The following is an 11,667-nucleotide window of genomic DNA, read 5'->3' as shown; positions in this document are numbered from 1 at the left end:
AAGTAAAGTGCCGAGTCTACTATGACGGACCAAGAAGTTTGGCTGCATTAGAGGTTCGTGTTCGGAAGAGGCTGGCGGAAACAACAAGCACGAATGACTATCAGCTGTTGTTAAACATTACATGATAGTCTGTAAAAGACAACAGGGGGAATAACTCACCGAGAACAGATTATTGAATGAGAGGCCAAACACCTTCGACAGTAACTTAGCTTCTAGCTCGGTGCTATCTGGAACCAAGACAGCGCAAATTACAACGGAAAGACACGTTTATTAAAATAATAGGTGCTGTGGGATTTCAGTCGAACTTCAACCTGGGATGGACGATCCAACAGTATTGAAGCCTTGAATCTGATTCATATAAGGACTGACAGCGGTTTTTCAGTGTTCAGATGTGGCTGTTGGGACTGGAGACGGGAGACGTGTCACTGATAAAGTTAGAGCCACAACGCTGACAGACATTTATTCATCAGCCCAGCCCAAGAGTCCAGTCAGTACATAACCCGGACCTGTAGGGTTTCATATTCACCTTTAATTTCACTGTCTGTTGAATAAGCCTCCCCTGGTGAGGATAGGACGTGTTTTGTCAACATGGGTTCGTTGTTTCGGAGTGAGGAGATGTGTCTGGCCCAGCTCTTTCTGCAGTCCGGATCCGCTTATGACTGCATCAGTGAACTCGGCGAACTGGGCCTGCTGGAGTTCAGAGACGTAAGTGTATAATCTCAATAATGTGTTGATTATGTGTATATTTCCTATTTGAAATATTGACTTGTCTCTTGTTTAGCTGACTGGCTCACAACTCGATGGCTTTTTGTGTGACGTGATATGAATTATGATATTTAATGCTATTTAAATTTTAAAAGCAGAAACAAGTGATCAAGTTTTTAAAAATCGTGTTTATTTCAAACAACCTTTTTAAAGAATAAGGCACAGAGTCAATCACAAAAAACAGAACACTAAAATCAAGCACCAGATCTAAAAGATAAAATGTTTAATAACTTTAGTTATAAAGTTATAAAATATATATACAGTTATGCAATTTATACTAATAACTTTTGCACAATTTTATGATCTCTTATTTAGTTATTAACAAATAATATTTATACAGTGTTTAACTCTGTGTAATTTCAGATAGTTAGAATAGAAATGTCATGAAAGGTTCATTTCCATATTTTAACTTATAATTTGAATGTACATGATTTTCTAATGTGATGTTTATATTTGTTTCAGCTCAACCCAAGTGTGAACTCTTTTCAGCGCAAGTTTGTCAATGAAATCAAGAAATGTGAAGAGATGGAGAGGATTCTAGGTGAAAGCTTTGCTTTTCAATTCTTACTCTAATAAGGCCAAGGGCATAATTACAAAATCATGTTACAGTATTTCAGTAAAATGATAGATCTGTTAAAGGGTCTCAATACTTTCTGAACACATGATCATTGAACCTAAGGTTATTCACATTGAGTTTATTCAGTAAGGTGTATCATTTTTATATGTTGTGATGGCATTTGATCAAAGCTCAGAAACATGATAATGAACTCAAAGTGGGACTTGTGTAACAGGATATCTTCTGAGGGAAATTAAAAAAGAAGACATCCCACTGCCAGAAGGGGAGGTGAACCCAGCTGCACCATTACCCAAACATGTGATTGTCATAATGGTGAGATCTGTTCAACACAGTTCATTTGTTTAGCTCTTGTGTTATTAGTTGACCTTTCAAATTTATTTATTCCGGTCTCAATTCTCACTGGCAGTTGCTTAGTTAAACTAGAGTCCTGCTATAAATATAATTTAAATAATTCTTATTCTGTCTTTTCATAGCTGAGCTATTTACTTTTACTTCTTAAAATCCCTTTTCTTTACACTGATAGAATATTTGGCATTGGCCTTTTCTTAGATCTAAATGCCTATCCATCGTCTTGTTCTTATTTAATTAATTTATTGCCTGTATTTGACATTAATGTCAATCAATCAATTGAAGTCTTTTTGCAGTTCCCTACTAGAAACTCTTTCCTCAATGCCTGTGTATTGATATGAATGCTGATATTTAGTTATGACTGAGGCCTTTGTGCTTTGTTTTAGGAGCAACTTCAGAGACTGGAACTAGAGTTGAGTGAGGTCACCAGGAACAAGGAGAAACTTCAGAAGAACCTTCTAGAACTGACTGAGTACACACATATGCTGCGCATCACACGCAACTTTGTGCACCACAGTGTAGAGGTAGGACATGTGATTCCCTGTCACAAGTTTGTAGCTTTTGTTTGAGCTTAAAGAAAAAAGAAGTTTGACTGGTGGAAGGATTTACCATGCTTTTGTCATTCATTATCTTAGTGTTATTGTTAAACAAACAGCTCCATATGAATCAAAGGCTTAAAAAAATCTTAGTTCAGTCTTGTCTGTTTTTTGTTTCTCTGTCTGTGGATGTTTTTGATACATGACCATGTTTGACCTCTTTGGTGTAATTGAAAGGAATTTGGAGTCACCTGATTTTCACTGACTGACAGAACTTTTAATTCTTGATCTTGGAGGCTATAATGCGTCTAGGGCTGGCCAATATGGCAAAGGGAAAAAAAAAGACACACACACACAAGGAGTAAAAGTTATTTCACATTCTCCCCAATGTTGTCATGAACAATTGTTCATATTAAAGGCTATGAATGCAAATAAAGTGAATGTAACCATGTATGCTATTGCAATGCTTTATATTGTATGCAAAAAAAAGTTTGTCATGAACAAAAGTTCATATTAAAGGCTATGAATGCAAATAAAGTGAATGTAACCATGTATGCTATTGCAATGCTTTATATTGTATGCAAAAAAAAGTTTGCATACAATATAAAGTAAAAAAATCACATTGCAATGTAACATTACAATCTAAAAACAAAAATTATGTTTTTTAAAGCTGAAGATAATTTCACTAAACTAAAATGAAAATAAATTTGATTACTCCATTACGATAGTCACTTTATAGTTTTTGCTATCATAAAAATACAATTACTTTTTATAATTTATAGCAATAGCAGTCTATTAAAAATATATTTTAGTCAGAATTATTGCATCCTTTCCTGTTCCGCTCCGTCTGTTTGGCGCACATGCGCGTGACTGCACTCGTTCATTGTATGAAGTTTTAAGTGTGTGAAGTTTAGCGGAGACTCACTTGGGGAAGGCTTGTCCAATCCCAATAGCAAAATGGAAATATTTGCATTACTTTCTAACATTTACAGATTAAGAATATATCTGAAAAGATATGCACTAAGGACAACACCACATCTCAAAAGTATCTGTCATTTACTTGCTGATGGGGCAAACCGCTTCAAACTATAATTATCAATTATATCTTAAGAGTTATTTTAAAGCCCTTAATATAAAGCAAATCTCATGTTTAGGGCAAATTGTATAATGCACTTTCCTCGCAGCAGCTCACTCTGTCTCCTCCACTATTTTTCCGATGCGCTCATAATATCACACTACTGTACTGTATATATATTGATATAAACGGTATTGCCTCATTCTATATCGTTTACAAAAAAATATTGACATATATAAATATATATATAGGACATGACTCAATATACCACATATGTGTTTGTGAATCTAATATCTTGTTTCTGTGTTTCTGCTTGTGTATGATTAGAGGGAGTCGACACAGGCCCAGTATGAAGAGTTTCCGTTTCTAGAGAAAGAACCTGTGATGGACTACACCAGCATGCAGAGGCTTGGAGCCAAGCTTGGGTGAGCAGTGTTATAAAACATAAAGTTGAAAGGATACTTCACTTGTCTGCGTTCTGCTCTGGCTCACCAGCAGTTAATGTGATTTCATTTTCAGAACCACTGTTGCACTCCTTCTGTGTGCAGCTCAATTGTTTTGAGTCATTGTTGTATAGTTTAAAGGGCTTGCTCGCTCAACTGTATGTGAACATGCAGTGAAATGCAGGAGACAGTGTATACTCAGGCATTAAAGGGATATTTGACCCAAAAATAAAGAAAGAAATAAAGTTTTCAATTCATGCCACTGTTGTAAAGTTGAGCTTGTAATCCTCTGTCCCTGCTGCTCAGGTTCATTTCTGGGCTCATCCAGAGCGTAAAAATCGAGGCATTTGAGCGTATGCTCTGGAGAGTGTGTAAGGGCTACACCATCCTCAGCTACTCTGAGGTAGACGAGCTTCTGGGTGACCCTGATTCGGTGAGACCAATTGGCATTTGTTTATCTTTTTGCTAACACAAATGCATACTTGCTTCAGTTTCTAGCCATCAGGTTTTTTGTGATGGTCTATTCTGTCTGTTTTTTTCAGGGAGAGCCAACCAGGAATGTGGTCTTCCTCATCTCCTACTGGGGAGATCAGATTGGACAGAAAGTTAAGAAGATATGTGACTGGTAACTTAGTTTTTAAATTAAATTATTGTATTCTACTTTTACTTAGTGATTCTGTTAATCAGTCTGGTTTAAAGAACTTTACTTGTTGAGCTACCATATATCTGCTGCATTTAACTATAACGCACTAACGCCACTGAGACAGACGGGGAGGAGATGCTGCTGTTTATAAAGATTTCTAAATCTTGTTCCCTGTTACATTTAGGGGAAGGTTCATGACTTTCATTTCTTCATTTTATTTGAATTCTTTCTGAGTATTTCTAATTTTTAGAAAGTAGAAGTGCTGTAGCTTTAAAAAGATTGTTTTTTTTTTTGGTTTCCATAGCTACCACTGTCACTTGTACCCGTACCCCAACAGTAACGAGGAGAGAACAGATGTGGTGGAGGGGCTTCGCACACGTATTCAGGACTTGCACACGGTGAGTCAGGATGAACTTGTTTTCTCATTTGTTTAAGTTGTTTAAGCAATAAAAGAGACTTTTGGTTAGGCAAATCAGACTAATTCATTAATGTTTTTTTTAATACACATTTAAATTCAGGTTAGTTTCAAAGGCATTTGAGTTTGCTTGTGACCGCTCTGTAAGAGAGAGAAAGAAGATTGTGTTAGTGGCCCAGCTAAGCACATGATATTCATGAGCTCTAGGCTCTGGATAAGTCTCCACTAGCGAATCATGTGTATTTGATACTCTCAACACACACTGTTCCTTTCAGGTTCCTGTTCAAGTGTCATAAACAGGACCTACAAAAATGAAACGTCTATTTCTGTGCTTTAAATGTTTTATGTTCATCTCAGCACACTGTTCAGAAACCAGGGCAATGAATGCCATGTGTGGCTGCTCGTGTCATGTGTTATTGACCTTCTGGAAAATACACACATCCTATAGACCTAATTAATACTTCTAGAACAGCAGTTTTCTACCTGTATAGATCTTTTCTCTTATGATTATGACAAAGTTGCTGGTTTTCAACTTATTTTTAGCACATTAACACTCTTCTATTGCGTTGTTGAAATGCTTTTGGTGGTTTCTTCATAGGTTCTTTACCGCACTGAGGATTACCTGAGGCAGGTGTTGATCAAGGCCTCAGAGTCTGTGTACATTTGGGTAATCCAGGTTAAGAAAATGAAGGCCATATACCACATCCTCAACCTCTGCAGTTTTGATGTCACAAACAAATGCCACATAGCTGAGGGGTGGTGTCCTGTAAACGATCTGCCTGCTCTTCGGAGAGCGCTAGATGATGGATCGGTAAGCAACGTGACATTATTTCAATTCAAATACATCTGCACATATCCTGTGACATTTTTGTTGTTTTGTTTCATCAGAGGAAGAGTGGAGCTACAGTTCCATCATTTGTCAATCGTATCCCCAGCAGTGACACTCCACCGACCCTCATACGCACCAACAAGTTTACCTCAGGCTTTCAGAATATAGTGGACGCTTACGGCGTGGGCAGCTACAGAGAGGTCAACCCAGGTGAGAGGGCAGCTGTTCAAAAGACAACAAGGGGACATTTTTTTACATCCTCAATCATATATGCATGTCCTCAATGCTGTGTGTGATATGAAAGCTTTTTTTTATCACACCTCACAGCTCCATATACAATCATTACCTTTCCCTTCCTGTTTGCCGTGATGTTTGGAGACCTCGGGCACGGCATCATCATGGCACTGTTTGCTCTGTGGATGGTTCTCTATGAGAATGACCGCAAACTGAAGAGAACCAGGAATGAGGTGCATTCAGCTTGCTTTTTTGACATGGCTGTATTTGCCTACAACCAAGCATTAACTTTCTTCTCTCATTCTCTCATTTAAATGTGTTTTTTTAAATTCGAAGACATTATTAGTAATAGTTTACTGTTCATGTTTCTGTTAACTGCAGTTTGATTAACATTGTATTCATTTGTTTAGATCTTGAACATTTTTTTCGAGGGCCGTTACATCATCCTGTTGATGGGCTTATTTTCAGTCTACACCGGATTAATATACAACGACTGCTTCTCCAAATCACTCAACCTATTCGGCTCGGGATGGAATGTCAGTGCCATGTTCAAGAATGGAGACTGGGAGTGAGTGTTCACAGAATACAGTGTACTGCATCACAGGAATAAATTACATTTTCAAATGTAATAATATTTCACAATATAGTTTTACTGTATGTTTATCAAATAATGGCAGCCTTGGTGAGCAAAGGAGACCTCTTTCAAAAACATTCCAAAATGTTACTGTCCCCACATTTATGAATGGCAGTGTAATCCATGCAATCATATATCTAATGAAGTCAATAAATGGTAAATTTGAAATCCTCTTGAATTTTTTACAAGACATCCACAACGCTGACAGCAAAATTTGAAGCCTTGTGCTGGTGGAGATGATGCAATGCAGTTTTATTTGTAGGGAACATCAGATTTCTTGTGACTTTAATATGCTCTCTTTTTCTCCTCTTCCTAAGTTGGAGCACTGTCAGCTCAAACCGCTTGCTTGCACTGAATCCAAACATCACAGGAGTCTTTAAAGGGCCATATCCTGTGGGAATAGACCCGGTAGGTCTCTGACTTCATTTTATTACGATATAATCAAAACAAATGAATCAGTTTACCATCACCTATAAAAACAAGTGTAACAGAGAAAGTCTGTTTTGTATATAGCATAGATTATATGTTGTATATTGTGTATCCACTGGGGTGGAATATCAATGTACAATGTACTTACCAGTGAACGACACAGTATATATAAACAACACAATAATAAGAACTGAAATGCAGGAGTTCTGCAACTTAACGTAGGATATTGCCACAATGCACGATTAGGAATGTATGCATTTCACTGTACTTCTTAGGTGAATGAAAAGCTATGAGTCTTGATAAAATGTATTTTATAATAGTTGATTTGCTCTCTCTGTAGATCTGGAACCTGGCATCAAACCGTCTCACCTTCCTGAACTCCTATAAGATGAAGATGTCTGTGATTGTAGGAATAATCCACATGACTTTTGGAGTCGTCCTTGGCGTTTTCAATCACCTGTGGGATATTTGAAAAGCTATTTTCAATAGATCCGTGTTAAATGTTGTGACTTTGATCCTTCTAATGCTTCATTTGTTCTTCTGTTCAGGCACTTCAGACGGACATATAATCTGTACCTGATATTCATTCCCGAGCTTCTCTTCCTGCTGTGTCTCTTCGGCTATCTGGTCTTCATGATCATCTATAAGTGGCTGTTTTTCACAGTCCGAGACTCTCAGACAGCTCCCAGCATCCTCATCCACTTCATCAACATGTTCCTGATGCAGGGAGACACTAACCGACCTCTTTTCCCTGGACAGGTTAGACTCAAAGAACCAGATGTGCAGTCATTCTAATTTTACATGCTAAAAAGATTGGTTTATTTTTATTTACTTTCCCTCTTACACATAGGCCGGGCTTCAAGTGTTCCTGGTCATTGTGGCCGTGTTCTCTGTGCCTGTGTTAATATTGGGAAAACCTCTCTACCTCTACTGGCAACACAAGGGCAGAGACCGGCTGAACATGTACAGGGTGAGGGGATCCTCTTTTTGTGTGTGTTCTCCAGTTAGCTGAAGCCTGTTGGCTCATGTTCTCTCTCTCTGTAGGGGTATCAGCGTGTGCGACGGAACAGTGAGGAGGAGCTCTCTCTCATGCAAGTTCATGATATGGAGGAAGGCAGCAGTCTGGACAGCCACTCCTCCAGCTCTGACAGCCAATCAGAGGAGGTGAGACATTCGGAACCAACCAGTTTGGTGTGAATAAACAACTTTCCCTATGAGCCTAAGAATGTTTCCTTTCTTCTACAGCTTGATTTTGCAGATCTGTTCCTCAATCAGTCCATCCACACTATAGAGTACTGTCTGGGCTGCATCTCTAACACTGCATCATACCTCCGCCTGTGGGCTCTCAGCCTGGCACATGCCCGTGAGTAACACATCCATGAATGATCGTTACATTTTGTGCCAAAAAAAAAAAAAATAATACAAAAAGGAAACTGCAATGATATTTTGTACACTCACCGGCCACTTTATTAGGTACCCCATGCTAGTAACGGGTTGGACCCCCTTTTGCCTTCAGAACTGCCTCAATTCTTCGTGGCATAGATTCAACAAGGTGCTGGAAGCATTCCTCAGGGAGTTTGGTCCATATTGACATGATGGCATCACACAGTTGCCGCAGATTTGTCGGCTGCACATCCATGATGCGAATCTCCCGTTCCACCACATCCCAAAGATGCTCTATTGGATTGAGATCTGGTGACTGTGGAGGCCATTTGAGTACAGCGAACTCATTGTCATGTTCAAGAAACCAGTCTGAGATGATTCCAGCTTTATGACATGGTGCATTATCCTGCTGAAAGTAGCCATCAGAAGTTGGGTACATTGTGGTCATAAAGGGATGGACATGGTCCGCAACAATACTCAGGTAGGCTGTGGCGTTGCAACGATGCTCAATTGGTACCAAGGGGCCCAAAGAGTGCCAAGAAAATATTCCCCACACCATGACACCACCACCACCAGCCTGAACCGTTGATACAAGGCAGGATGGATCCATGCTTTCATGTTGTAGACGCCAAATTCTGACCCTACCATCCGAATGTCGCAGCAGAAATCGAGACTCATCAGACCAGGCAACGTTTTTCCAATCTTCTATTGTCCAATTTCGATGAGCTTGTGCAAATTGTAGCCTCAGTTTCCTCTTCTTAGCTGAAAGGAGTGGCACCCGGTGTGGTCTTCTGCTGCTGTAGCCCATCTGCCTCAAAGTTCGACGTACTGTGCGTTCAGAGATGCTCTTCTGCCCACCTTGGTTGTAACGGGTGGTTATTTGAGTCACTGTTGCCCTTCTATCAGCTCGAACCAGTCTGGCCATTCTCCTCTGACCTCTGGCATCAACAAGGCATTTCCGCCCACAGAACTGCCGCTCACTGGATGTTTTTTCTTTTTCGGACCATTCTCTGTAAACCCTAGAGATGGTTGTGCGTGAAAATCCCAGTAGATTAGCAGTTTCTGAAATACTCAGACCAGCCCTTCTGGCACCAACAATCATGCCACGTTCAAAGTCACTCAAATCACCTTTCTTCCCCATACTGATGCTCGGTTTGAACTGCAGGAGATTGTCTTGACCATGTCTACATGCCTAAATGCACTGAGTTGCCGCCATGTGATTGGCTGCTTAGAAATTAAGTGTTAACGAGCAGTTGGACAGGTGTACCTAATAAAGTGGCCGGTGAGTGTATACTCACCTGTTTTACCCCTAACCCGTTTTCATGCCTATATTTAAATTAAATGGGTAGCGAATCTCTGGTCTAGACTCAAAAATCCAAATTACTTACCATTTGTGACAGCCAGTCAAGTGCCAATCGGCCATAAAAATGGCTAGAATATGGTCCATTTAAAATAAAAGAATGCTAAACTTGTTTTGTTGTGATCCAGAGCTCTCTGAGGTATTGTGGGCGATGGTGATGCGGGATGGCCTACGTGTGGACACCAGTTGGGGTGTTGTGCTCCTGGTGCCTGCTTTTGGTCTGTTTGCTGTGCTCACTGTGTCCATCCTGCTGGTGATGGAGGGACTTTCAGCTTTTCTTCATGCTCTCAGACTCCACTGGTCAGTACAACACCACTATCACCAAATATTGTTTGTCCATCACGCTCAGGCGAGATTTAGACATCAGTTAGTTGCTGAACACAAATGATTAAAATGGAAATGAACTCTTTCTCCTCAGGGTGGAGTTTCAAAATAAGTTCTACAGCGGCGCTGGTGTCAAGTTTGTACCGTTTGCCTTCTCTCTCATGCACAGCAGCTTTGAAAACGAAGGGCTGTTATGAATTGCGGGACGCTGGGCGGATCTGTGAACTCAATTTGCAACAGATTTATATACAGTGATGTTGCACTTCATGCCAAACTGGCCCAACCAAATACTCTTTCCGTATTATATATGTTCCATATCAGCATCGACACACTGAGCCACATCAGATGCTCTGCTGCAACCATCAACTCTGAGGTAAAGCAAAGACTCGGGACTGTAAATAGGACTCTTGAGTGCTTTAGATCTCTTGAATGTATTTTCAGCTGACTCAGCTCTTCACAAAAGTGCAATTTTGGAATATCGTTGGAATATCTACCATGTTGCTGTGCAGAGATGCTCATTTCACTCCATAGCTGAGCACATTCCTTGAGTGACATTAGGATTTCATTTTCATCCTGCTGTTTTTAGCATCCAGTGTTGAAACATGATTCTGGCTCACGAAGGTCATTCAGAGTGTTGATCTAGTGCTGTAAAGATCAGAGAGCGTCATAAGGCTGTGTTCTATTCAAATGCTTCTACAGATGATCTTCTTGGTGGTTGAAAAATGTCCTGCAGAAGCCCTACTTGGCCCACAAGAGGTTCCTAAGTGCCAAACATGTTGAATCTATTCAAATGGGTGGTGGATTAAATTTTTCAGTTCAAGTCATTTAGAATTTATTAATTTAATGAAATTCATTGTATCATCTGTGTTGCTGTTCTGGGCAAAGCTTAAAGTCTGAGAGTTGTGATCCTGTCAGTCATTTAATTTTATCGTAAATGGAGATGTTTTAGTATTTTAACCATCATAGACCTGTTCAATTATTCTGTTCTGACTCATCAGAGTAGTGTTCTTTTTTTTTTTTTTTTTTTTTTTACTCAGTTTAATGTGACACTTTGGTGAGCTACTGAATTCATTCCATTTTTTTTTTAATGTACTAATCATACTGATTTTGATTTCTATCTTTCATTTGAATATTCTGTGCTTAGGTAACTTACATTCCAGGTTTTGCACAGGAGCTCAATATTTAACATTACACAATAAAAAAAGAAACCTGTGAAGATTGTTTGATTGATCCAATGTCTTTTGGTCTTTGTGCCATTTTTGAGCAAAAGCTTTTCACAGTGCCATCTGAAGAGTTTCTGTTGTTTGTAAGACTTAAATTTAACATTTCTTTATTTATTCCTAATTACTGAATTCATAAATGATTACTTGTAATTTAGCACTTTGCCATTCAGCACATGTTAATAGTAGGACTAGTCCTCCAATGTCCAGTTTAATCTTTTGATAGTTCTCCAGTTGATGATTCATCCAAAGCTGAAAGTACACTCTTTTTATTACCACATCTTGAACCGGTGAACCATGCGAAAATATTTAAGTTGATTTTACTTGGTGTTCAGAGGTCAGAAAATCTCTAGAACATCCTAGCTGGTGGTAAAAAATGTCTCTTGTGGCTCATTAGTTCCCAAAACACAGACTGAACCGGGATTAAATTAAGTCTAAAGTCATCATATCTC

General features: G+C 39.2%; 1 protein-coding gene across 1 annotated transcript; it reads left to right on the top strand.

Annotated features, from left to right (window-relative positions):
* The first annotated feature begins 7 nt into the window (after positions 1 to 7).
* atp6v0a2b (ATPase H+ transporting V0 subunit a2b) lies at positions 8 to 11,211 on the top strand. The gene is made up of 20 exons (XM_039659608.2): positions 8 to 705; positions 1,228 to 1,306; positions 1,557 to 1,654; positions 2,077 to 2,214; positions 3,629 to 3,726; positions 4,051 to 4,177; positions 4,287 to 4,369; positions 4,692 to 4,785; positions 5,401 to 5,613; positions 5,691 to 5,841; positions 5,959 to 6,098; positions 6,276 to 6,433; positions 6,817 to 6,907; positions 7,269 to 7,387; positions 7,477 to 7,687; positions 7,779 to 7,898; positions 7,973 to 8,092; positions 8,174 to 8,291; positions 9,800 to 9,971; positions 10,090 to 11,211. The coding sequence occupies exons 1-20, from the start codon at positions 589 to 591 to the stop codon at positions 10,190 to 10,192; spliced, it is 2,550 nt and encodes an 849-aa protein (XP_039515542.2). The 5' UTR covers positions 8 to 588; the 3' UTR covers positions 10,193 to 11,211.
* Positions 11,212 to 11,667: the final 456 nt, after the last annotated feature.

The sequence above is a fragment of the Pimephales promelas genome, chromosome 4 (genome assembly GCF_988280905.1).
Source record: "Pimephales promelas chromosome 4, fPimPro1.hap1.1, whole genome shotgun sequence".
Taxonomy (NCBI): domain Eukaryota; kingdom Metazoa; phylum Chordata; class Actinopteri; order Cypriniformes; family Leuciscidae; genus Pimephales; species Pimephales promelas.
This window is presented reverse-complemented; position numbering and strand designations above follow the sequence as displayed.

Excerpts from the sequence above, each read along its gene's own strand:
- atp6v0a2b (XM_039659608.2), top strand. The coding sequence starts at position 589 with ATGGGTTCGTTGTTTCGGAGTGAGGAGATGTGTCTGGCCCAGCTCTTT. Across the intron at positions 2,215-3,628 it reads TTGTGCACCACAGTGTAGAG|AGGGAGTCGACACAGGCCCA; the intron begins GTAGGACATGTG and ends GTGTATGATTAG. Across the intron at positions 5,842-5,958 it reads CTACAGAGAGGTCAACCCAG|CTCCATATACAATCATTACC; the intron begins GTGAGAGGGCAG and ends CACACCTCACAG.